Source organism: Miniopterus natalensis, chromosome 3 (genome assembly GCF_054644295.1).
Source record: "Miniopterus natalensis isolate mMinNat1 chromosome 3, mMinNat1.hap1, whole genome shotgun sequence".
In the NCBI taxonomy this organism is placed as follows: domain Eukaryota; kingdom Metazoa; phylum Chordata; class Mammalia; order Chiroptera; family Miniopteridae; genus Miniopterus; species Miniopterus natalensis.
Window position 1 is genome coordinate 94,903,476 of NC_142083.1, and position 26,307 is coordinate 94,929,782.

Below are 26,307 nucleotides of genomic sequence, written 5' to 3' on the forward strand. Positions count from 1 at the left end.
GGCAACCTTTTTGGCGCACAGGACGACACTCCAACCAACTGAGCCACCTGGCCAGGGCTAGCCCCCTCAATTTTAAACTAGTTTTACTGATATATCAGTTCACATATTATACAATTTGCCCATAAAGATTGAGACCTATCCTGCATATCTACATGTCAAACTCCTCCCCTCCAGCGTTGGGGAAACTATCCTCCCCACCCCCAGATGGAGACGATCCTTTGCCCCCTGGCCAAAGCTAAGCCCCCTCCACTATAAATCCCCTCCATCACACCAGCATAAGTGATCTTCATTCTGCCCCTAAACCCAACGGCTGTTACCCTCGCAGATTTTTTGCAGACTGCCCTAGTCTGTTTGGCTCAGTGGCTAGAGTGCCAGCCTGCAGACTGAAGGGTCCCAGGTTCAATTCTGGCTAAGGGCACATATCTCAGTTGCAGGCTTGATCCCCAGGGCCAGGGTGCATGCAGGAGACAACCAACCGATGTTTCTCTCTCTCTTCTCTCCCTTCCACTCTCTCTGAAAAGCAATGGAAAAAAATATCCTCAGGTGAGGGTCAAAAAAGAAAAAAAAATTTATTTTGCAGACCTACTCTGGGGCATTTCAGTGAAACTAAGTTTACCTTGTGCCCCGCTAGTTATAATTAGTGGGATTGTTCAGATTCCAGACATCACATCTCAGGCCTTGCTCAGATATAGCCAGTACAAGGGACAAGTGTGGCCTAGAAACCTACCTGGGGCAGCTGCTGGGAAATGTCCTGTCCTGGGAGCCAAAAGGAGTGCGGCAGGGCTTGAAGAGGTCGCACCGGCAGGTGGTCTCGGGTCCCTGGACTATGAAGTAAACCCACAGGCCGGTGCAGGAGTCACCAGGGAGTGTAGAAGTCAGGGCAAGAACCCCAAGAAGAGCAGGCGCTCAAGCCCGGCTGGCCCCTCAGAAATTTGAGATGACCACCGGTGCTCTGGCCTGAGCCTGTCGGGGCACCTACAGGGCGGGGCCGCGGAGCCCAGCCACGGGCCAGACTCGACCCCTGCAGTTTTTCTGAAAAGCTCTAACAGAAAGTGGCAATTAAATATACAACTGCACTTCTCACGTTTCATAAGTGGTTCAAGAATTGAGTCCGACAGCAGCAGTCCTGTTTCGGGCTGTAAACTCTTACAGGGAAACGCAGTTTTCTCAGGCTGGTCTCCAAAATTAACAGAAGAGGGCGTGGAGGCCTCCAAAGGAGCTCCGGGGCCCCCTCCCCAAACCCAGGGCTCCGAGCCGGTCCCTTCCATTTTCTTCAGTAACTGGCGCCCTCGTGTGCCAGGCGCCCTCCTCAGTTCTTGGGCGGCAGTGAAACGGGAGAGCGGGCGCACCGGAGGCGACGCTGGACCGAGAAGAGCCGCGCGAGCCCGCGGCGAGGGAGGGCGGGAAGGTGCGGGGTGGGGAGCTGCTCCCCCGCAGGACTGGGTCCGCCAGCAGGGGGCGCGCGCGCCGCAGGCTGCCGGCCGCCGAGCCAGGCTGCGCGCGCCGCGCGCCGCGCTTTCCGGCAGCGTGGCGGAAACACCCCGTCGTTTCGCGCCGTTTGGCGACCCAGGGCGGTAGTGTGGCTGCCATGGCGTCGCCCTTCAGCGGGGCGCTGCAGCTGACGGACCTGGATGACTTCATAGGGCCGTCTCAGGTGGGTGGGCCTGGGTGGGGGGCGGCGGCGGCGGCGGCGGGCGGGCGGCAGGGCGGTAGCCCACTCCAGTCTCAGTTTCTCCCCCTGAGAAATGGGTTCAGGACCAGGGACCCCCGGCCCGCGCCCCGGGGTCTGCGCTCAGGCCACCTTACTACCTACTGGGAAACCGAAGCCAGGGAGGGCGGTGACCCCACCGAGTTACTGTGCTCTAGGCCAAGTCCGCGGGCTTGGTGTCGGGGACTCGCCGTGCCGCACAGTCTAATGAGACAAGTAGGAGCCAGTTATGTTGCCCTGAGGGCGATCGGGTTAGGGGAGCGCGGTGTCCCCCTTCACAGATGGGTGTACGGAAGGCGGAGGGTGCCAGGCAGCTGCTGCGAGAGTCAGCCAGCTGGGGAGTGGCGGGCTCAGGAATGGGGTTGGGAAGACCCTGCCAAGCTTCCCTGAGCCTGTTTCCTCTGTGTAAACAGACGAGACATCCCACCCCTGTTGCCAGAGCAGGGGAGCTGGTCCGCTGGAATCTCGCACGTGACTGCCCAGTAAATGTCAGGGTATATGGTCACTGGAGTTTCCCTCCTGGAGGACAGAGCTTGCCTCTAAAGGAAACAGGCAACCACACTTGAAAGGGGGTGTCGCAGGTGTCTGGTGCACCTGCCTATCAACTACCACAAGCTGTGCAGGCCCATGGCTGGGAGGGCCATAGTTGAGTCCCAGGAGGAGGGGAAGGGGAACACCTCTGGGCAGGGATGAGCTGGGACAGGCCTGCTGGGTCTTTATGGGCTGGTCATATTTAGGAAGGCCATGGCCCAAAAGGTTCCTATGATGAGGCAGACAGGAAGGTGAGGAGAAAAGTGAACTTTTTTCTGGGGCATTAGGCAGGGAGGTGATGTCCAGACAGAGCATTCCTGCCAATTCCTAGGCTTCCTCTCAGTAGCCAATGTAACTGGCCCCTGGCTCTCTGGGGGGGTGGACACGTGGCCTCTTTACACTGAGAAAGGTAAAGGTCAGAGTTGGCGGTGTCTGCTGACAGGTTAGCATGCAGGCCCAGTTGGAACCAGCCTTCATTGACTGTGACCTGCAGAGTGACCCTCAGTGCCAGCAGGGCAAACATGTGCCCAGTACATGAGCAGCCCACCCCTCTTCTTCAGGAGCCTCTGCTCACTCAGGCCTGGTTTGGGGTCTCTTCCTGGTATAGGAATGCATCAAGCCCATGAAGGTAGAAAAGAGGCTGGGAAGTGGCGTGGCCAAGATCCACATTGAAGATGACGGGAGTTACTTCCAAGTCAGTCAGGTAGGTTCTAGCTCAGATGATCTGAAACTCATTTCACCATTCCACCCAGTCACCAGTGCAGTGACCATGAGACCTTTCACATCTGCCAGTCCTTTTTCATGGTTCAAATTCACTGACTGTCAGGCAGCCTGAAAGAACAGGCATGGGAGGGGCCAGGGACAGAGAAGCTGAACATAAGCTTGATTTGTTCTGCAGAGGAGGCTCTTTTTGCAGAGATGGTAGTTCCTGTCTTCTCCTCTCTCCATCTCTGTCTCTGTCTCTGAGTTCTAATTCCATAAGATTTTCCTAATTTAGATCCCTTGTTCTTAGTAAATACCTACTTCCTGTATAATTACCCTGACAAAATCCTGATCTAATGGTGTTAAAATTCACCCCACCACCCTGTCCGGTGTTGCTCAGCAATTAGAGCATCGGCCTGCACACTGAAGGGTTGCGGGTTCAATTCCTGGTCAAGAGCACATACCTGGGTCACAGGTTGGATCCCTGGCCCCAGTCCTGGTGCATGAGGGAGGCAACCAATCGATGTGTCTCCCTCACATCGATGTTTCTTTCTCTCTCTCAATCTCTCTCCCTCCCTCCCTCCCTTCCTTCCTTCTTTCCTCCCTCCCTCCCTCCCTCCCTCCCTCCCTCCCTCCCTCCCTCCCTCCCTCCCTCCTTCCCTCCCTCCTTCCTTTCCACTCTGTCTAAAAAAAATCAATGGAAAAAATATCCTCGGGTGAGGATTAACAACAACAAAAATTTCACCATGGCTCTCTGCCATTTGGACTCTCAAGCATATCTGTGCCATCCCATGGACGGTAGGCACCAGAAGCACCTGGCCCAGGAACCCCTTCTGAGCCTGGGGAGGAGCCCCAGGATGACTCCTGGTGGGGATGGACAGTGGATCAAGCCTTTACAGGGAAAAAACTGGCTATTCATTTGGTGCAGGAGGGTGAACACATCAGAGTTCCTACCCAAACCTGGGGGACTGAGTCCTTTTTAGGGAAAAGATATCTCAGGAGGGGTCCCATGAATGAAGGTGAGGGTGCCTTCTGTGCGGAGCAGCAGTGCTTGATATGGAGGGAAGTTAGGAACCTCATCTGCCTCCTGGTTGATACAGTAGTGCATCCCAGGCCTTTAGGCTGATCTGCTCTAAAAATACGTGTTGAGCTCAAATTGTGGCATTGTGCAGAGCACAGGCCTAGTGAGCTTAACTGGGGAGCTCCAGTCTCCTCAGCCCTCTGGTCACATTCTCAGCCTCTGTGGCTTACCTGGCCTTGGTTCACACCATTCCTGCTTTTGTAGGAGTGAAGGGGCGCAGCTAGGATCATCTGCATCTAAGAAAAGTCACTGAGTTTCAGCCTGGAGGCTCGACTCGAACACCAAGTTCTGTGTCTGCTTGGGAAAGTCTGACTTGCTGCTGTCCAATGTGTCTCTCCTCGACTCTGGGTGCTGGCGCTGGGCGGGTATAGCCCACAGACACAGGCTCCACCGTCTCCTCCCTCTGCCTTCTGTTCTTTCTTCCTCCTCTCCCTGGCCTTTCTCTTCCCCTTTCAGAGCCTGGCCTTTGGCATTTTCCTGGGTCCTCACGGTCCCATGAGTGCAGCTTGGGGACCAGTGACCCCTCCGGGACCTCTGTGGAGAGTCGCAAGCCTCCAGCTGAGTTTGTACCAAAGTCAGAATTTGATGGTGCTATTTAAATCTAGAATGTGTAAAAGTACTCCTGTAATAAATAACTTTAAGAAATTTAGTGGCTCTTATATGCATAAGCTATGGACACAGACATTGGTATGGGGAAGGCCTGGGGGTGGGGTGAATGAGGGGTGGAGGGGGTCGATGGGGAAAAAAAGGGGACATCTGTAATACTTTCAACAATAAAGATAATTTTTTTTTTAATTACTTGAAAAAATAAGAAATCCAGAATATCCAAAGTCAGAATAAAGGCTTATGATAAATCAATCATTGCTTTCATTTGTACCCTAACCGGAATCCTGTTTAAAAAAGAACAGATTTTTATCCTCATACTAATTCTAAAAACAAAAATTTAGTGGCTCATAAAGCCAGCCAACTACCATGTTGGCTGTCAGTGTTGTGAACAAGAAAATCAGTTTCCCGTAGGTCTAGTTATCCTCAGAGCTCTGTTTCCTCTTGGAGAGGGGCCCTTTATTTACCAGGTTCCCGTGTTTCCAGGACGGAGAGACACGGAAGCTGGAGAAGGCCAAAATCTCACTGGATGACTGTCTGGCATGCAGCGGCTGTGTCACCTCAGCAGAGACCGTGCTCATCACTCAACAGAGCCATGAGGAGCTGCGGAAGATTCTAGATGCCAATAAGGTAAGTGGTGGGCAGTCTTCGAGACTGCTCTAACCCAGCTTCAGCCCCAGCATCCTTCATTCATGTTGTCAAGGGCAGCTCCTCTCCTGGTGCTATTTGTCCTGCATCTCCAGTGACTCCTGCATTTTTAAGTCTAGCCATTGGGATCTCAGAGAATTACTTGTCAGTGTTTTGACAGTGAAGTGTCAGGCCCTAAACTTTGGATTCTATGAACATAAAAATGATGTGCCCTGATGGAGCTAGGACCGCTCTTGCCAGCTCTGGCCCACTGGGAATCAGTAAAATTCACAAAGTGAGTGGTGTGTCCTTTGCTTTGCAGACAGCAGCGCCTGGTCAGCAGAAGCTGGTTGTCATTTCTGTCTCACCGCAATCCAGTGCATCGCTGGCTGCAAGATTTCAGTTGAATCCTACAGACACCGCCAAGAAGTTAACTGCATTCTTTAAAAAACTAGGTAGGTGGAGAACCTTGAGTGAGCAGCACAGTTTGAAACACATAGGCATTGGGGGTGGGGGGGCTCTTCACGCCTCCAAATCACTGAACTTAGAACATGTCAGAAACTCTATTGTGAGTTTGACTTCAACTTGAAGTTTTTGCTTGGAAGCAGTGCCATTTAAGACAAAGCCATCTGAATCCTGACTTTGCACTCTCCCAGGTCTGAAATTCACCCACTCTTTATATTGTTTCTGAATTACTACTTATCAAGGCACATTTCCCAGGTCCGTGCTGGGTCTGGCTCAGATCTAATGGCTAACCTCTCTTTGTATGCTGGGAGCAGGGAGGATGTGAGGTGAGACCAGTGCAGACCAATGTCCTAGGCAGATGCTAAGTGCAGATGAAGGAAGCCAGTTGTCACACACAGGCTTCCCAAGTATCAGCACAGACTGTCCACAGCACCAGTGTGTCCTGTGACACTAGAACTGTGTGCTTCCTGTGGCCACTGTGGAAGATAGACCCCTGCTCCTGGTGACATGGTCGGCAGCACCTCACACCTTGGCCATCTCTCATGGGGCTTGGGGGTACTCACCTTCCAGGGGCACACTATGTGTTTGATACCGCCTTCTCGAGGAACTTCAGTCTCCTGGAGAGTCAGCGAGAGTTTGTGCGGCGATTCCGGGAACAGGCCAACTCCAAGCAGGCCTTGCCAGTGCTGACTTCTGCATGCCCAGGTATGCTCACACTGCTGACGCCAGATCAGATGGACGTGGGTAGTGGGAATGCTGGATGGGGAGGCGAGAGGGTTCTGTCAGCCCAGAACGACCTCTTTGGCAGAAGGAGCTGCTCTGCTGTGAGAGTCACGTGTAGTCACTTCAGTTCCCCCAAGACAGTAATCACGTGGATACTAGAAATAGAGTGGGGAAGTTCTTTAATGGGATGGGACTCTTTGTATAAGTTGGTCCACCCCCAGAATGTCATGTCACAGCCAACGGTGAGAGGTGACTTATGAGCCACCCCCATTTGTTCCATGTTGGCCTCAGGCTGGATCTGCTATGCTGAGAAGACCCATGGGAGCGCCATCATCCCCTACATCAGCACGGCCAGGTCCCCACAGCAGGTCATGGGCTCCCTGGTTAAGGACTTCTTTGCCCAGCAGCAGGTAACAAGGACATTCCAACCTTGAATGACTGTGTCATTGTCTTGAAAGATGAGCCAAGGCTTGCAGTGTCCAGGGACCCATTCACAGACTCATGGTCACTCCGTGGCTGTTTTAGCCCACACCTACCATGTCACCCTGTTTCACCCTAACAGGATCCCTTTACTAGTGGGGTCAGGCAGTAACTCCACATTTCCACATCTCTCCATGCAGCATGTGACCCCTGACAAGATCTACCACGTGACAGTGATGCCTTGCTATGACAAAAAACTGGAAGCATCCAGACCTGACTTTTTTAGCCAGGAACACCAGACCCGAGATGTGGATTGTGTCATCACGACAGGTGTGGGTCCTGCCACCCTAAGCCCTTGTACCTCTGGCTGTGGTTCCCCAAGCCCAGGGCACAGGCTGGCATTGCCTGGATCCTGCCCACAGGCTCTGGCTGGAGCTGCCGTCCCCTGTGCAGAGCACCTCAGGGCCTAGCATGAGGCAGGGGCTCTCCCTCAGAGCCTGGTTGGTATTTACACTATCTTATCTCAGAGACCTGAAGTATCTCCCAGCACCACCAGTGTTTTCTCTAAAATAATCTGTACGAGAAGATGGGTGGAGAGTTTTGTGTCAGCCTTTTAGCTCACACTGGTTATCCCATTTCTGAGTGGAGCAGCCTCACAGGGTCTCTGAATGCTTAAAAAAAACAGAAAATAAATGCTGGAGAACTCGGTCAGGGGAGGGTCTCATGCATAAGCACGTGCCCAGATGTGACGGGCACACTACTGTGGGCGCACTTGGGGACAGGCATTCTGAGCCCCACCAAGTTGCTGTGAAGGTGGATGCAGTCCCAGGGCAGAGCTCTTGAGAGTCTTCAGAAGTGGAGTTTCCTTCACCCCTGTGGCCAGGTTTGTCCTCCACCCACAAGCTAGGGGTGCACATCCAGGCCTCAGGTGACAAATTACAGGTTGCTAGGGATACAGATAACTTGAGTGTTCTTTGAAGTTCTCTGTTCCTACTGAAGTCCCAGCTGACGAGCACTGTCTGTGGTTCCACGATAGGAGAAGTTTTCAAGTTGCTGGAAGAAGAAGGGGTGTCACTATCAGAAGTGGAGCCAGCCCCCTTGGACAGTGTGTAAGTCACTACCTGCCGCGGTGGGAGGAATGAATGCACACTGGTGTCGGGGCAGTTTCAACATTGGGGGTCACAGGTGTTCTGGCAGGCAGCAGAAGCACGTGGTGATAGGCAGTGTCCCCTCTCCCTACCTCTTCCTGCAATGGCTTCCTTCTGGTTGGTTCCATGCCTGCCCTATGGTCTGTCTTGGTGTCCACAGAGCTGGTTGTCATCAGAAATGACCCCAACTTTATACAGGTCTGAGCTCACCAGATACAGGTGACTCAGTGGAGGAGAACAGTCTTCTCCTACCTCCTGGCACACCAACAAAGCCCCCAGGGGCCCATAACTCATTCTCACTTAGAAAGCAAAGCCCCTCAACCATGAAAGACAGAGGTCACCTGGAAGCCGCAGGAGATAGCAGCCCTGCTGCCACCTGAGGCCTTACTCTCCTCCCTAGGTACAGCAGCGTGTCTGCCCATGAGCCCACCAGCCATCGAGGCGGGGGCTCAGGGGGCTACCTGGAGCATGTGTTCCGGCATGCAGCCCAAGAGCTCTTTGGAATCCATGTGGATGAGGTCACATACAGACCCCTGAGGTCAGTGGGAAGGGCTGCAGTTGGCAGCCTCGGCCCTGAGTCCCCTTGCTGAGGTGGGCTTGGTGGAAGACAGTGAGCTGGGTTTGGTGCAGATCCTGAGTCACTGGACAGGAGCTGGTCCTCCTCTCTGGCTCGCCTGAGTGGGCCAGAACTCTCCAGCCCTTGTCTTCCTGTTATAGAGGTCAGTGTCCCCTGCCCACACTACAGCAGTCCAGAGACCCGAGAGGCTAGTGGTGCCAGGGTGGTGTGCCTGGCAGAGACTGTCCCATTGGGACATCCCATCCCACAAAAGGAGGGTGGGGCTTTGTATCTGACCTCACCACGCCACACAGCCATCCTTGGGAAGTGGGGTTTCCATTCTGCAGATAAGGAAACAGGCTAGGGTGGGGTCACCTGCTGACTCATGGAATTAAGCCTTCTGCCCTCCCTCTCTATCACTGTCCTCCACTGGGAGCTGGTGAGGTTGGCATCCGCGTCTGTGTGGGTGGGGATGAGCATGGTGGTCTCTGCTCCCCAGGAACAAGGATTTCCAGGAGGTGACGCTGGAGAGTGAGGGCCGTGTCCTGCTACACTTTGCTGCAGCCTATGGCTTCCGTAACATCCAGAACCTGGTGCAGAAGCTCAAGCGAGGGCGCTGTCCGTACCATTATGTGGAGGTCATGGCCTGTCCCGCAGGTATTTGCAGCGGGCCCACTCTGCACAGATGGTGCAGGGGACCCTTGTGGGGCCCTGACCCCTGGTGTGTGAACACCCTCCCCATGACCATGCCCTCATCCGTCCTATCCTGCCACAGGTTGCTTGAATGGTGGAGGCCAGCTCAAGGCCCCTGAGATGCCTGGCAAGGAGCTTCTCCAGCATGTTGAGAGGCTGTACAGCATGGTCAGGACGGAGGCACCAGAGGATGTGCCTGGGGTCCAGGAGCTGTATGAGCACTGGCTGCATGGTGAGGGCTCGGAGCGTGCTGACTGCCTATTGCACACAAGCTACCACGCAGTGGAGAAGGCCAGCTCTGGCCTCAGCATCAGGTGGTAGAAGGGCTCACCATAGCCAGTGCCAGGACCTCAGGACCCCAGGGCTTGCCCCCAAAATGCTGGGTGGCTGCGAGGATATGCTGGAACCCACATAGAGATGGAATTCAGGACCCACAGCCAGTAAAGGTGACTTCCAGCCTGCACTCACCTGGACTCCCCAGTGCAGGCCAGAGTTTCCATAGGGTACTGGAACCTCTCCACAGGCCCATGTCTACAGGCAGTGCCCTTGCACTTCCTGGTTGTGGTGACCCAAGTATGTGAAGGTTTCAGCCAGTCTCATGAAGAGCTTAAGGCAGAGCAAAAGTGGGGGGGTTCTCCCCCATTTCTAGAGTTACTCCTGAAGCTGAGGTAGGGATGGGCTAGACCTGCTGGGCTGGTTAAGCTTACAGCCCAGTATGGTGAACTCTCTTGCACATGGCAGCAAAGAACACTGGCAGGAAAACGGCACCCACCCATGTCATCCCATGCTGGGGAAGCGGTGCCCACTCCACCTGGTGGTTCCAGCTGGAACCAGGTGTTTATTTTGACAAAGGTGTGGCCTACAAGGGCCTAGGGACCTATGTTCTCCCCCGCTAGATCCCCATTTACAGGGTGGAGGAAGGGAGGGAGAGAACACATTGGGCTCTACCTATTAGGCCTGTCCCTACTGAGCTCCACCTGTAATAAAGGGACTTCCCTCTGGAAACAGCTTCTAAGAGCTTCTGCCAACATTGAAAAAAGGCTTTTCAAAGTTTTAAAGTTCAGCCCGGCCGGGTGTGGCTCAGCGGTTGAGCGTCAACCTAGGATCCAAGCCATCAGGGTTTGATTCCCGGTCAGGGCACGTGCCCGGGGCGATCCCCAGTTGGGGGCGTGCAGGAGGCAGCCGATCAATGACTCATCATTGATGTTTCTGTCTCTCTCCCTCTCCTTTCCTCTCTCTGAAATCAATAAAGATATATTTTAAAAAAAAAAAAAAGTTTTAAAGTTCAAAAGCCCTGTGCGTTCAAAAGCCCTGTGCACCCTGCTAGACTGTTTTCCAAACATTCAGGTCTCAGGGCTCAAGTGCGCCACAGAGAGGGGCCCACGTGTCCAGCACCAGGAAGTACCAGAGTGCCCACTCTCCATGGCTAGGCAGCCAGTTGGGTGGGGCTGGGACTTGCTTCTTAACTCCATAGCAGATCCATGGAGATTCACTTTGGTTAAGGTGTGCTCAAGAGCCCCCCACTGCAGCACCAGGAGGGCCTGGGACTGACTGCAATGGCTCAGCCACCCACCTGCTCAGTTCTCCCACTTCCTGCAGAGCACACCCAGGACCACCTTCCCAGCCAATTTGCTCACAGACTCCTCTCTGCGCCATAGGAGCTCAAAGGGGGACTGCTGGGCAGGTGCTGGCAGAAGACACTTAAGGAGCAGCTTCTCCTCCGTGCCAGTCAGCCCAATAACAACCGTTCCCTGGACACCTCCCTCCATGTCCAAATGCCTACCAGGGAGACCCCAAGAAAAGTGGGCTGGCCCTGGGTTCTAGTCCTCCCACCCTCCGGCCCTCACATGGACATTGCAGGGCTCCACAAACTTGAGGTTGTCCAGTGTGTGCTCAATGGACACAGAACACCTCCTGGAGAAAGGCGCTTGAGGCGCACAACACTACCACAGGCATATATGGGGGAGGCACGCACCCTGGCTGGCCTGGCCAGGCCCCCTCCCCAGATCCAAGCACCTCCTGTGCAACTCTCACCACACCCAGCCTGCCCTGTCCTGGCTGGCAAGCATTCCATACCCCTGGAACAAGGTATGTGCACAGCCTGTGGGTTGTGCAAGGAGGATGGGCCCCCAAAGGAGGGGAAGGGACAGGTCATTCACTCTCTCGGGGCAGGGTGCCCAGGGTCTCCAACAGGCTCTGGTATATCTGCTGAGCCATGCTCTCCAGGTGCCAACTGCAGCCAGCCACAGACAGCAAGTTCCCTGGGAAGGAAGGCAGGTCCGAGGAGGAGGTGGGTGCGGGGCTGTCGTACTGGAGAACACAGCAGGCACATTGGGACGCTCATCTTCCCACAGGAAGTAGCTCGTGACAAGGTTGGCTGGGCCTCAGGAGGCAGCACATGTGGTTGGCCCCAAACTGCTGCAGAGGATCAGCTGGGTGAGGTAGGCATCCCAGGTGTATGCTCACCAGGAGCTCCTTGCCATCTGCCAGTCTGTGGGTCAGCACACATATGTGCTTGTCACCCAGCACCAGCACCACCAGCCTTGGCCACTCCGCATTTCCTGAGTGTGGCCCATGCAGACGGTGGAGTAGGGCCAATGCCCTTAAGGTTCAGCCAGCCCCAACAACACCACTGGTGGTGGTGGATGGTCAGTACCGTGGTCAGTGATACCCCCTCCTGGCCCACCATCTCCAGTAGCTGAAGGGGACAGGAGTTAAGGAGTTGCAAATACTCCAGGTGCCCCCCGCCCAGGTCTGGCATGCACAGCACCCTAGGCAGGCCATTTAAGGTGAGGGTGGCGGGGGAGATCCAGCGTTTACTGAGCTTCAGAGTGTATGGAACAGGCGCCAGAAGGGAAAAGAGGCAGAGGCGGCGGTCCTAACCCCAAAGGAGACCCAAGTTACAATCAAGGAACCCTAAATGCCAAACCACCAGAGATGAGAGCAGAGGAAGGATCTGCTCCAGCCAGGGTGGTCGGGAGCCTCTAACGGGAGACTGGCCAAGAAACCTGGGCCCACATCCTGCCCTCACCCTCTTGGCCATGTCCATGCTCGATGACTAGACCATGTAGTTTTCAAGCACAGGGATGACCTTCAGGGGTCGTAGAGCTCATCCACTCCGTGCCTCCCCAAAACAGGCTCCCAGCCTTCCGAGCTCCTTCCTCGGGGTGGAACTTCCCTCTCCCGGTCCTAGGCAGGGCTGTGCGGGGGAGGGGTCAGCTCCCCACACACCCTGGGGCCAGGATACCCAGAGGACCCGGCTGGAGTCCCTCTCCCCAAGCTCACGCTGACCGGCGGCTGCAGTCGCCAGCTCCCTACCAAGCTACTGACGGCTGCAGGCCGCGCCCCCTTGAGCTATGCCCCCCAACCCGTTTTCCCGGCCACGCCTTCCCCCGGCTCCGCCTCCATCCCAAGTCGGGGTCCAGGTAGGCCACGCCTCCTCCTGCAGGCCCCTGCCCCGCCCTCCCTGCGGCCTCACGCCGCAGCTGGACCCGAGCCCCGCAGCCCAGTTCCCCCGCCGCCTCCTTACTCGTGGGGGCTGCGTCAGCCGGTCTGAAGGGCGACCGACAAAGGTGGTTTTGGGGCACTGCTCACGGGACCTGGACTGAGCGCGGTGCTCACCCGGCCGCTGCCAACGGCCCGCAGCCCGCCCTGCCCAGAGCCTGCGCGGGCGGGGACCCACGCCCCGCACTGGGCGCGCGTGCGCCGGGCGGAGTCTCCCGATCTACCCGGCCCCTGACTGCGCCCATTCCCCTCAGCCTGGGGAGTGCAAGGGTCTGCAGGCTGCCTGCCCCAGCGCTCAGCCACCACCGGGAGGCACACCGGAGGCTCCTGATGAGTGTGCGAGCCCCCTCGGTGGGGCAGGGCACCCTGCGTGAGGGTAACTAACAGCAGCGGCAGCTCCTTTTCGAGCGCGCTGCCCCACACCTGCCCAGACTGGGCGATTTCAAGCACCCCTGGTTCCATCTGCCCCTCGGATAAATACGGGGGTGCTGGTCTGCATTTCCAGCTGAGGCAGGCAACTGAAGCCAGATAAAATGGGTGACAATATATGGAAGAAGCTGAGAGTTCCCCCCACCTCCCCAACCATCTGCCCTCTTGTGTGTTGAGGGGGGCGGGGGTAGGGCGGGGAGGCAGGAAACCCCGGGGACCAACAGAGGCCTTAGCAACACAAGCCACTGGTGTCGCAGTAACAGGCCGGTAAACGAGGCTGCACTGGGCTTGGGACAGCCAGAGTTCCTTTTGCCTATGGAGCGTGGGGCAGCCCCAGGCCCCAGGCCAGGGGCCCCATCTCGGGCCATCAAGAATGTAAGTCCTCCCAGAACGCTGCTGTTTCTGCCATGGGGTTGAGGTCCTCCCTGGCCCCTCAGGGACCAGAAGGGGTTGCAGGTACCCATGTCCTGGGCCTGATCCTGACCGTGAGTCTGGCTTCCCCACCTCAGCTAGGCTGAGTATGTGGGGGTGGAAGTGGGGGGTCACAGCCTAGGCCTGAGACCCACCTGGGGGATGGGTGGTGGTTCCTCCCCAGGTTCTACCACTGACTGAGGATTGGCTGCCAGAAGCCTCTGGGGGTGCCCCAGCCTGGGCTACTAGTCTTAAGACAGAGCTACCCTCAGATCTAGAACTGAGTGAGGAGCTGCGGCTGCAGGTGAGTGTGGGGGCCCTGAGGAGCTAGCAGGAGGGAGGGTGCCCACAGGATCCTACAGGTACCACCTCTCACCCCGCCCACCCACAGATTTCCAAGGAGCTGGTTGACCTGCAAGTCACAACCCATCGTCTGAGGGAGCAGTACGAGGCTGAAATCTTTGAGCTGAAGAGTGAGGTGGGTACTGATGTGTGCCCAAATGTGCCAGCCCAAGTGCTTAACGGGGTGCATACCTAGGACCAGTGCTGTGAAGGGTGCAGATGTGCCCCATGTGACAGGGCACTCACATAGTATCTGAGTCCCTGAATGTCCTGCAGGCACTGTGTGTCCATGTGTGCTCAGATGGATGTTAATCTCGATGTTGACCTGTCCCAGCAGGCAGGTGCACCTACTCACCCTGGTCACCCCACAGGTGCTGCGGCTGGAGAGCCGAGTGCTGGAGCTGGAGCTGCATGGAGACCATGCAGCCCCAGCAAAGACTGATCCCGGGCATCTCCAGGCATTTGCACAGGAGCTTGAGCAAAAGGCCAGGGGTCAGGGACACTGCAACTATCGCATCCTTCAGGTCACCATGAGCTCATGGAGGTCCTGGGTGGGTGGGAGCCAAGTAGGGGTGCAGCAGGGGTGCAGTGAGACTGGGACTCCCTCTCTGGTACAGGCACAGCCCAAGGACTTCCGGATTCCTGAGAACGAGCTGCAGAAGTTGGGAAATGGCGTGAGTGTGCAGCCACCTAGCCCCGGGGCCTGTCCTGGTTTCTGCCAGCCCAGGGTTGGCGTGGGGCAGTGCAGGGGACCCAGAGCTTGGAATCTCATCCAACCAGCCCTGTGTACTCCACAGCTACAGGGAGAAGTGAAGTGGGTGCTGGAGCAGCACAGGGCCCAGCAGCAAGCACTGCAGATGCACATGTAAGTGGCTGCCTTACCTGGCACAGTGCATGCAGCAGGTGTTCCCAAGGGGCAGAGAGAGTCCCCTATCCTGGACCCGACTGAGCCTCACATCCATGTCTGCAGGGCAGCCCTTGGCCAGCAGCTGCAGGGAGCCCAAAAGGAGGCCAGGAAAGCTGGGCAGCAACTGGCTGCACAAGCCGTGGTGAGGCCCAGCCATACTCACTTTGAGATCTGGGAGGTAGAGGTCCTATAAGCTTAGTAGAGGTCCACCTCAAGAAGTACAGGTTCAAGGGTGTCTCCATCCCCAGGTGTTGTCCACCTGCCAGGGCCAGCTCCGCCAGGCTGAAGCCGAGAATGCCAAGCTGCAGCTGCAACTCAAAAAGCTGAATGAGGAGTACACCATCCGGCTGCAGCGCTGCGCCCGAGCCCTGGTGGTGAGCACTGGGCAGGGTGGCCCTGTTGTGGGTGAGAGGCCTCCAGGTCTTGAAGTGCCCAAGCCTGGCCTGGGTTTGCTGGACTGCTTCAGAGGCCCTTTGGGCCTCACCTGCAGCACTGAAGGACCTGCTCCACAAAGGGGGTTGTGGGGAGGGGTGTGGGCCCTACCAAGCCCAGGCCCCACCCCATCTCCTCCAGGAGTATGCAGATGGTGCAAGCCAGGCACCTACAGCGGTAGCCCTTCGGACATTCCTGGAGACCACTCTGGAGGACATCCGAGCAGCACACCACAGCCGTGAGCAACAGTTGGCCCGAGCTGCTCGTGTCTACCGCAAACGCCTGGCAGATCTGAGCCAAAGGCATCAGGAACTGTTAGGTGCCTACAGGTAGGCCCTTCCCCTGGGATGGGCATCTGGGGTAGGGTGGCTCTACATGACCTCCTATGTGATTTAGTGTGCAGCAGGTGCTGGTGGACCCCAATGGGGCTCCTGGGATCCCCAAGGCTACCTCTGATGCAGTCATCTCGGACCTGGAGCCACTGCCTCTGCACCTGGTCACGGAGCTTGGCCACCTTAAGGAGGACCAGACAAAGCTGAAGACACAGCTCCAGAAGCTCCAAGTCCAGGTGACCCCTCCCTGCTGCCCCACACTGGCCTTGGGGCACAGAGCCCAGAACTCACCCTGGGGCACATCCCAGGCTCAGCAAAGCCCCTACGAGAGGGCCTCTGAGCAGCCCACCTTGTACAGCTACTAAGAATCCCTATCACGCAGCTTATCACAGATGACTCAGCACACTGCTCTTTTTCCCACAGAAGAGACCTGATGAAGCCTCCCAGGGGAGCACATCAGAGCCACGGTGAGTGCCCTGATGTGGGTGTTAGGGGGGCCTGCAAGGGAGTCATTCATTTATTCTACCAACTCTTAACTGCTGGGCAGGGTTCTGATTGCAACAGTGAACAAGGTGGTGGGTCTGTGCCCTCTCTCGTGCCTGTCTGTATGGGAGACACTAATAATTACAGAGAAACCAAGTGCCTGGGGAAGAGAGGCCCTGACGGCAAAGGGGCTGACCTTGAATGGGAGGCTTAGAGAGAGTCTGGAAGATGTTTCAGTCAAGTCCAGAGGACAGGGCAGGAGCGGGCTACCTCCTCCTCACAGCCCTTGCCTCTGGGCCTCCATGCTTCCAACTGTGCGATGAGCAGGGGCTTATGCAGGCCCCCAGCATAGAGGAAGGGCCCCCCTTACAGACACTGGGATCGCTTTCCAAGCTGGCTTGTGGCTTAACTGTCCCTGAAGAGCCAGTGGTGCCCTCTTGGCCTGGGCTGCCCTGCCCCCCATGCTCAGATGGCTCCCATAGTTGCAGGACTGGCCCATGCTGTCCTGAACTTGCCCCCAGCAGGCACCTCAAGTATTTAGGTGCCCCGACTTGAGCCAGGCCACAGGTCAGTTCCTGGGCCAACACCTGCCCTCATGTCGACCCCCCTTTTCCACTCACAGGAGCCTGGAAGCTGCATCCTGGGCCCAGATCCACCAGAAACTCCAGGACTACTATCGTGGCACCCAGGTAGTGAGGGGCAAGGCCTGGCCAGGGATCCCTCCTCATTCTCTGTTGTAGCTCATGGCTTATGCCCCTTCCATGCCAGGAAAAGCTGGAAAGGGAGCGGGCACAGCTGCTAGTTCGAGCCACGATGGCTGAGGCGCAACTTTCTGAGCTTCAGGAGTATGTGGACCAGCACTTAGGCAGGTTAGTTCTTGGGAAGGTGGGATGAGTGTGGATCCCAAACACAAGTTGCAGGGCTTGTCCACGGCCAGGCAGGTGACTAAGCCTAGTCCCTCCAAGCAGGTACAAACAGGAGATCCTGAGGCTGAGGAAACTGGTGGGTTCAGGAGACCCCCAGAAAGTGGGGGCCGCACCTCCAGCCAAGCCTCAGCACCCAAGGACCCGCAGCCGCTAGCCAGTCATCAGATAAAGTTGGAGCAAAACTCTTCCCCGCCAGCATGGAACCCTCCCCCCACAGCCCCACCTTGGGAAGTCGGAAGTCATTCAACCCAACCCTCCACACAAGAATCAGGGTGGAGCTCACTGAGTCTTTATTATGTCCACATGATCAGCCAGTCTGAGGATCAGGGACCCTAGGGGCCAAGGCAGAACTGGGTGCTGGGGCATCCTGCCCAACTGGCCCACCACTGTGGATGTCATAGGCCCAGACACGGTCCAGGCCCTCACCCACCACAGCCACAGGCTGCCAGGTGGGGAGGGGAAAACGTCCAGATACCACACGGGCCCCCTCTGGTAGTTCTGCCTGTAGCTTTCCCTCCAGCAGTGAGAGCTGTGGGAGAGAGTAGGAGAGTAGGGTGGGCAGGACAGAACACAACTGCCCCCTCCCAGCTCCTCCAGGCCCAGCACACACATTGGTGACCTGGGCCTCCCCGGGGGCTAGCAAACCCCAGACCTACCACGCTGGGGGCCAGGAACACAGACACGTTGTAGCAGTCCCTCAGGCTCACCTGTAGGAAGAAGAGGTCACCCCAGTAGGGAATGGAACTCCAGCCCTGGAAGAGGTCTGGTGGGCACGGGGTTACCTCAACTTCTGAGTGCCAACCCCCAGCCTACCTAGGAGGCAGGGGCACCTGGGGCTGTCATCTGGGTAGCCAAGCCAGAACTGGAAGTGTGGAGATCAGGTATGGGGTCTGAAGGAGTGCAGGACTCCCCAGGTTACCTTCCAGAGGTCCTCACGGTGGTAGCAGACACTGCCAGCACAGCCTGCTCTCCAGGCATACAGCCTCGCCAGCGCCACCAGCCAAGGGTTCAGCTCATAGCCCACAGCTGGGCGGAGACCGCATCTGTGGGCAGCCAGCACCTGTAGGCACCAACAGCGTCAGAACTAGCAGGTGGGGAGGTGCGCTGGCAGGAGAGCGCAGTGACGACGACCCCCCCACCCCTCCCCCGCTACTCACAATCCTGCCGTCGCCAGAGCCCAGGTCCACCAGCTTTCCAGAACGGCCTCGCAGCAGCGACAACACGTGCTCCACCTGCCGCACACTCGCCCCAACGTAGGGCACCTGGGCAAGGAGACGTGGCTGGGAGGGCTGGAGTCCAATGGCCACTCAGGCTCTTCACATGTCTGGTCCCCAAATCGGAATCCCTCTGATCGCCGGGCGGAGCCTGCCTCCTGGACTCCTTTCTTAGCACGGGTTGTCCAGCCCGACCTGAAACAGGTCCCAATCCACAGCCCGGCTGGCCCTTGAAACACAGGACTCACCCAGCTTCACCGCTACGGGCCCCGCCCCTCGAGGCAAGCCCCGCCCCCGCCTTGGCCCCGCCCAGAGCTCCGTCCCTCCGTAGGCCCCGCCCCTCACCTGCAGCCGCAGAGGCACCCGGCGGAAGCCCGGGTGCAGTACCAGCGCCCACACGGCGTAGGCGGCCAGGCCCGAGCCCGCTGCCACCTGCAGCAGTCCCGACAGGCTCAGCTTTCGCTCACGCAGCTCCGTCAGCGCCTCGGCCGGGTCATCCAGCTCCATGGCTGTGGAACACACTGCCCAGAGCCGCCCTTCCTCGGGTCTGAGACCATCACACCGGCCGGAAAGGACGCCGGAAGTGACGGGGCGGAGGCGGTGGGGACGCAGGAAGGGGCCGACTGAACCCGGGACTCGTCCCTTGGCGTTCCGCCCTGCCCGGGCCCAGGGTCCCTCTCTGGCGCTCACCCTAAAACAGCAATTTTCAGCTGGTGCGCCGCAAGAATTTTTAAAGCATGCAGGGTCTGACTATTTATAGCCGTCCGGTGTGAATGATTAAAAATTACACTGTTTTTGTCAGATCGGTAAAAATATACTTTTTGGTGTGCCACAGAGTTTTAGTAATTCGTTTATGTGTGTCATGAGATGAAAAAGGTTGAAAAATCACTGCCCTAAAGCATGGAGATCACCATCACCCCTTAGGGTTGCACAGCCAGCAGCTAGACGGTGTGGCACAAGGGTAACTCCTCTTGCCTCAGAGCCACTGTCCTTTTGGTTAAGTCCACTGAAGAAACAGTCATGGGATTCCACACCCCCCCCCCCCCCCCATAATCTTGTACCCAAGCAGTTGATGCCTTCCTGCATTCTCATCACACTCAATGCTTTCCCACCAGTGGTCTCACCTATGAAATCCTCTTGCTGACCACTCCTTGTATAACTCAAAACGTTCTCCCTGTCTTAAGCTTGACCTGGCTATTATCCCGTCCTTCACTGACAAAACCCCTCAGGGCTGCTTGGTGCTGACATCACCTTTTGACGGCCCATGATAACTTAAAAGAAGTTCCTCTTAAGCAATGTAGATTGTTCATGGTTTACTGATCAGGCTTATTTAAACATCTATTTTCTTTTTTTTTTTTCAGTCCTCACCCAAGGACATGTTCATTGATTTTAGAGAGAGAGGAAGGGAGAGAAAGAATCATGGATGTGAGAGAGAGACATCGGTTGGTTACCTCATGTACACACCCCAACCGGGGACTAAACCCACAACCTAGGTATGTGCCCTGACCAGGAATTGAACCTGTGACCTTTCAGTGTACAGGAAGATGCTCCAACCAACTGGCCAGGGCTGATCATTCTTATTTAAATGGTAAATATTGAGCTGGGTATGCTTATTGTAGCTATTTTTGAAGTCATCAAGACAGCACTTTTGCCTCTGGCTACCCCTGCCAACTGGCTGAATTATATATACACTTACTCTGGTTTGTACTCTAGCCAAGGGCAAAACCACAAACATCTATACCAATAGTCGCTATGCCTTTGGGATAGCTCATTACCTTGGAATGCTATGGAAACCTCGAGGTTTCCTTACCTCTAATGAGGATACAATTAAAACTGGCTCTTAAGACCAAAAACTATTAGATGCTATACTCCTACCAGCCACCTTGGCTATTAAGATACTTGGGCAATCCAAATTTGACTCCCTGGAGACTAAAGGAAACAATCTTGCTGATATATTTCCGCCAAGAACACAGCTCTCAAAGGAACCAACAGCCAAACCTCTGTCATGGTACAAAGGGATGTTCTCCCATATGATAATTTAGAAAAACTGACTAGCAATGCTCTAAAATTGGCCCCATTAAAGGAAAAACAATATTGGAACTCTAATAACTATTGGCTCGATAAAAAGAGAACTCTGCTTGGGCCAAATAACAATCCACTCCTGCCAGAAATTCTAAATTCCCATTACTGACTACTGTGTATGCATTGAATCATTGCTCTACTGATAAAATTATAACCTTTATGAACCAATACTGGTGTACAAACGGTAATAAGGCCACAAAAAGTACCTACTTTTCTTGCCCCACCTGCCCCAAAAATAATCCAGAAGGAACTGTCCACATCACCCCAGCCATTTTAAATTGCCCAATGGGCCATTCAAGGTTTGGCAAATGGACTTTATTCATCTACCCAACTCATGGATATAAGTACGTCTTGGTAATGATTTGTGTTTTCCCATTGGATCAAAGCCTTTCCATGTTGACAAGCTACATATCTCTTGTGCCTAATCCTATTGGGGGGGGGGAGAAATCATCCCTACCTGGGGAACCCCTCTTGAACTCCATAGCGACTAGAGAACCAGTTTTACTGGTCAAATAGTATGGCAAGACTGTGCCATTTGGCCAGTTCTATAGCATTTTCACTTACCATCCTCAGGACTAGTTGAACCAACCAACGTCATTATCAAAACTCATTTGGCAAAATTTGTGGAAACCCTCCAAATACCTTGGCCAAAAGTGTTGCCATTGGTCCTTCTAAATCTCAGATCCATCCCCTTTAGACCTCATAAACTCTCAGCCTTTGAGATGGTCACAGGGTGCCTGATTCATCTAGCCCCTGCCTCTTTTGATCTACAGCTGACAAAAGGAGATATACTTCGATATTGCAAAAGTCGATTATGTCCATTGAAAATAACCATGTTTTAGTTTGCAATAGCAAACATCATCTGTTGCACATGGATAAATTCTTCTGGATAAGTAGAAACCCAATTACACAAAATTTAAGGAACAAGTCCATTTGTTACAGCAAATTTCACCTGATTCTCCATGGTCCTTTGACCTGTTTAGCTGGTTACCTCATGTTTGAGCTCCTGATTTAGGACAATTATACAAACTGGATTTTTTTTTTCCTTTGTGTAAGTTCTGCTTTTTATTGACAGGGAGCATTATCATTGTGTACAAAAGCAAAGACTTCCCTGTGGTGTGCAGCTGTGGTCACTGTTTGTAGAAGCCATGTGTTTGGGCTGTGACTGTGCTTCCTAGATGTAGTTTGCCTTTGCAAATAGTCCAGGATAAAACTGAGGAAGTTGCAGTCTCGACTCCATTCAAGCCAGGCCCAGGGCACCTTCAGTCCAATGGATGTTTATTGAGAAGCCTAACAGCAAGAAACTGTGCTGCAATGATACCAAGATAAAGAAAAATAGCCTCTTGCCTGTGCTCAACATATAGTTAACATGTACGTTTGAAAACATTCCATCTAATCTTCACAGCCACCCTGTAAGGTAGGTAGAGGACCCCCCATTTTACAGGAGGTTAAGTAGTTTTCCCCATGTCACACAGCTTATGTGTAGCAGGGCCAGAACTGGAACTCAGGTCCTCTGACCCTAACCCCAGCGCTGTATGCCATGGCTGCTGCCTCCTGGACCAGCAGTCCCTACCTTCCCGTTAGAGGTACACAGCTTAAAGAGGAAACACATATACAAATATCAGTGCAAGGCCGTATCGATAAGGTGTTTTACGGAGTGCAAAGTGCAGGAGGAAAAAAAAAAAAGAGAGAAGGGCCATTCATTTCTTCCTGCCACATTTTCAGTCCTAAGAACAAGTTGCCTCCTTTTTGGTGCCAGGTATCTTCAAAAGCAACGTAGCTGTTGGTGCTAGCCTAAGGGAATGATGCTCATACAAGGCCTCACTTCCTTTCTTTTTGTACATCTCATTTTACCTGTCTTTTCCTCTTGTTCATGTGTGAATTACCGTCCCTGGATCTGTAGCTCTATGTCTATTTTCCTGAGGGTGTATCTTGGCCTTTTGGTTCCCCAGAACCGTGTCTGTCTCAGTCTCTTCCAACGAATCTTCCTCCTGTACCGTATCTCTCTCTCTGTCTCTTCCCATCACTTCCTTTCTCCTTTTGCCCTCCTTCCTGCTGTCTCTGCTTCAGATGTCCCCAGTGAAGATATGAAGTGCAGATATAAACAAAATAATTATTTCAGAATACTGTTCCATTTTCTCCACGTGGGTGGAGACCTCCAAGTTCTCTTTCAGTTCTGGAACTCGATGCAGAGGGGTTCCATGTGTGAATCTCAGTTGTTTTTCCTTGACCCAAAGCCAAGAGACAGCAGGGCAGTGCCACAGAAAGTCTGCAGACAGGATACTCCGCCTCGACGTGCACCCTGAAAGGGGAGCTTCTGGATTCTGTGACAGGACTTCATGTCGTGAGGAGCGATCCCCTCTGGAGAAACGGTAGCAGTTGGCAGGACGCGGAAAAGCCATCTTTGGCCTGCAGGAAGGCCATTTCCTTCAGATGCCGGGCCGCCCGCACTGCGCCCCGCGTCCCGGCGGCAGCTCGCCCCGCGTCTCGTTCGCGGGCCGGCTGGGGGAACCCGGGGAAGCCTCGGGGCCCAGGGGCAGTGGCGGCGAGACCCCCCCAAACTGGATTTTATTTTGCTCGTTTTGTTTTGTATAATTTTCTTTTTGTTTTTAACCCTCACCCAAGGGTGTTTTTCACTGATGCTACAGAGAGAGGAAAGGAGAGGAAGAGAGAGAAACATAGATCGATTGGTTGCCTCACGACCATTCCCTGACCGGGGTATCGAACCCACAACCTGGGTATGTGCCCTGACTGGAAATCGAACCTGTGACCCTTCGGATCCTTCAGTACATGGGACGACACTCTAAACACTGAGAAACACTAGCTAGGGCTGTTTTGTATAATTGTCAAACTTTGTGCCTATTGCTTGTCAAGCTTCTGCAGAAATGATGCACTAAATGATGCCGGTTCATTGCTCTGAGATAATCTGCAATGCTTATACCCTTGATAAGATAGACTTCAGGTGGGAATGCCCGGGCATCCTTCCTTCTGCCCCTCCTTGTTAACCATTTCCAATCTCTATGCACTTTCCCTCCCACATGGAACATGACAACAGGAAAGGTCCTTCCTGACACAGAGGGGCAAAACTACTAAATGCAGGAAAACTGATTATTGGTCAGTGATGCTTTCAGAGAAAGATTTGATCAAAGTGGGAAATGTGAAAATGAATAAAGGAAACCTCATACAATTGGAGTCAGGAAACCTTGAAGGGGTAGGGTAGCTCCCCCGCACTCACTGCACCTTGAAGACTCCAGCGGGAAGCAGCCCACTTTACTGCTCCAGCAGGAGGAAGATTTTCTCTTTACCCAGCAACAGCCCAGCCAATGAGAAGCCACCACCACCCTGAACTCTTGCTCTCCTCCAGTGAACTTTTGCTTATATCGCTCCCAACTTCCTTTTTCTCTATAAAATAACATTCCCTTTTGTTCTCCAGACTTGCCTGTGGTTCACCATAGTTTGCAAGCCCAAAACTGCAATTCCTTTGCCATTCCAAATGAACTCATTTTTCGCTGGTAAAACGGCTATTTTAAAGGTTGACAATGGGAAATGGGCGACATCTAGGCCTGGCCATCCTGGGTCACAGCCAGGCCCTATACAGCTATCTCAGGGAGACTGGCCGGGGCTCTGCTGATCAGGGCACCCCAAAATCCAGCCAAGCCTAGGAGCAGTTGCAGGCACACCCTTTGGGATCCCTCCCACAGAAGGCCATTAACCCAAGTGGACAGGAAACAGAGAATGTGCTGATGTCTGAGGGAGAGGGGGTGTGGAAGTTGGAGTTCAGCTGAGGGGCAGGGAGGAGAGGGCTGATGCGAAAGAGACTGAACGGACCTGAGAAGACAGACGTTGGCTCTCTGTGAGTGTGCTGGGAGGGGAGCTGGATGTGAGGGGCCAGGGCTTCTGGCAGCTGACCCAGCCAAGGTGGTTGGAGAAAGAGCCCCAGGAGCTGGGAAAATCACATTCCTTCTCCAAGGAACAACAAAAATTGAGGCCCTGGCCAGGTAGCTTAATTGGTTAGAGTACCATCCCAATGCACCAAGGTTGCAGGTTTGATCTTTCGTCTGGGTACATACAAGAATCAACCCATGAATGCATAAACAAGTGGAACAACAAATCGATGTTTCTCTCTCTCTCTCAAAACAAAAAATCCAATTAAAAAAATATTTTTTAATTGCGTTCCCAGAGGTAAACTAACAAAGCCTGGGAGTGGGAGAGATAAGTGAGGCGACAGAGGCCTGGATCAAGTGGCAGAGCCAGGGCCTCCTCCTCACCCTACCCTGAGGCCAAATGGCCATGAATGTCAAGGGCTTGTTTGCACACAGGACCTGGCCTGGCTCCTCAGCCATCCACAGCCCTAGTCAGAAGCCCCAGCAGGGATGCAGCCTGCTTCAGAACACTGCCCACACCCAAGACCCTTGTCCCCACCTCCCAAATGCAGAGTGCCTGATGTGTTTGCCAGTACTGGGCCCCAGCTGCCACCAGTCCTGAAAGAAAGGTGTCCCTGAGTGGGAAGAAACTGAGATGCCCTACTCCGAAGACCTGACCCTTGGGGAGGAGGGCCAGCTCTACATGGCCCAGAGAACCCTGTCTCCTTGGGGTTGTCACTGTGCCCTCCCCAGAAAGGAAGGGTGTGCCCTAGGCTCTAGGCTGGAGAAGTCTTACACAGCCCTTGCCTCTTCCTTGCATAATTCCCAGTGCCTACAGCAGCACCAGCACCTAGAAGGCACTCAGTAAAAGCTTGTTGACTAAATACATGCATCTAATTGGCCTCCCAAGCATCCACACCCCGCTCTCTCTGGTTCACATCTGGCACTCTGCTCCTCAGCCTCTGAGCACTGGGCAGCCGTGTGTATCCATGTGAATGTTCACACCCTGAAGTGTTCCACAGGTGCCCCAAAGGCCAGCTTCCATAGTGCCAGCCTGCAAGCTCACCCACACTGGTTCCCTTTGACCACTTCCTCCACGGCAGGCAAAGCCCCTGGCGCAAGACTTCCAGGGCCCCAGTGGCCATTAGCCACACCCACTCCTGATCTTTGTGCACCTATGAGAGGAGGGCTGGTTGCAGCCAGTGTGTGCGTGGGGGCCTCAGGCATGTTTCTGGGGCAGGGGGGTAGTTGCCAGTGTCCAGTCTAGGGTGCACTCCAGAGCAGCTGCCCATTTTCATGGACAGATGGTCACAGGCAGTCCAGTCACCACTGGATGTGGCCAGGGCTTCCTTCCAAACAAGAAGCTGTGGGGAGCTGGCCCAAGAATCAGGGCAGGGCCAAGGGTGAGGGTGCTGCTCAGCCTTGCGGGAGAGTCCTCCTTGGGGCCTCCCCAAGACAGGGAGGAGGGGGCCAGTCCGGGCAGTAAACATGATACAAGACACATATGTAATTTTATCAACACCGATCACTCCCTCCTCCTCTGGTCTTTGCTGAGATACTCCCTGGTTGGGGAGGGGAGCTAACCAGATGCTAGGTCTGCAGTCCATGAGAGAGGTCCAGGATGGAGACCAAAATGTAGGGGTTCATCGGCACATTGATGGTATTTATTTATTTATTGTTAATTTTCACCTAAGGATATTTTTTCCATTGCTTTTCAGAAAGGGGGGGGGCATCGATGTGAGAAAGATACATTGATTGGTTGTCTCCCACACTCAAACAGCCCAGGGCCAGGGATTGAGGCTGCAACCGAGGAATGTGCCCTTGGCTGGAATCGAACCTGGGACCCTTCAGTCTGAGAGCTGATGCTCTAACCACTGAGCAAAACTGGCTAGGGCGACATTGATGGTATTTAAAGCCATGAGCTTGGGGAAGTGAGGAGTAGTTAAGAAGCCTCAGGAGGGGAGGAAGAGCAGAGGTGGGAGGAAGCCCCATGAGGCCTACCTTCCAGGGGGGCTGTACTCCCCCCACCCCATAATTCTCATGAACCCCACAGTGAGTAAAAAGACCGGCCCCCCATGCACACGCAGCTTCCAGACAGCCTCTCCATGGAAAGTTCAGTGTCCAC

General features: G+C 54.7%; 4 protein-coding genes across 4 annotated transcripts; 2 read left to right on the forward strand and 2 right to left on the reverse strand.

Moving 5' to 3' along the window:
- Nucleotides 1–1,588: 1,588 nt before the first annotated feature.
- On the forward strand, nt 1,589–10,530 carry CIAO3 (cytosolic iron-sulfur assembly component 3). Its single transcript, XM_087815747.1, has 11 exons — nt 1,589–1,654; nt 2,847–2,942; nt 5,112–5,255; nt 5,575–5,707; nt 6,288–6,422; nt 6,732–6,850; nt 7,061–7,190; nt 7,897–7,969; nt 8,409–8,546; nt 9,064–9,221; nt 9,340–10,530. The coding sequence occupies exons 1-11, from the start codon at nt 1,589–1,591 to the stop codon at nt 9,576–9,578; spliced, it is 1,431 nt and encodes a 476-aa protein (XP_087671873.1). The 3' UTR covers nt 9,579–10,530.
- On the reverse strand, nt 10,522–12,367 carry HAGHL (hydroxyacylglutathione hydrolase like). Its single transcript, XM_087815033.1, is given in 7 exon segments — nt 10,522–11,200; nt 11,292–11,335; nt 11,417–11,518; nt 11,569–11,624; nt 11,626–11,672; nt 11,724–11,818; nt 11,859–12,367. Coding segments are annotated over 7 exon segments (627 nt in total). The 5' UTR covers nt 12,019–12,367; the 3' UTR covers nt 10,522–11,077.
- A 1,138-nt stretch (nt 12,368–13,505) lies between these two features.
- CCDC78 (coiled-coil domain containing 78) lies at nt 13,506–17,921 on the forward strand. The gene is made up of 13 exons (XM_087815748.1): nt 13,506–13,565; nt 13,786–13,905; nt 13,993–14,079; nt 14,315–14,617; nt 14,747–14,808; nt 14,914–14,992; nt 15,099–15,224; nt 15,424–15,611; nt 15,679–15,850; nt 16,038–16,081; nt 16,720–16,786; nt 16,866–16,966; nt 17,066–17,921. The coding sequence occupies exons 1-13, from the start codon at nt 13,506–13,508 to the stop codon at nt 17,175–17,177; spliced, it is 1,521 nt and encodes a 506-aa protein (XP_087671874.1). The 3' UTR covers nt 17,178–17,921.
- ANTKMT (adenine nucleotide translocase lysine methyltransferase) lies at nt 17,297–19,257 on the reverse strand. Its single transcript, XM_016208105.2, has 5 exons — nt 18,583–19,257; nt 18,181–18,285; nt 17,943–18,083; nt 17,680–17,730; nt 17,297–17,552 (listed from the first exon to the last, which is right to left on the reverse strand). Exons 1-5 carry the CDS (start codon nt 18,742–18,744, stop codon nt 17,331–17,333), a joined length of 681 nt encoding a protein of 226 aa, XP_016063591.2. The 5' UTR covers nt 18,745–19,257; the 3' UTR covers nt 17,297–17,330.
- Nucleotides 19,258–26,307: the final 7,050 nt, after the last annotated feature.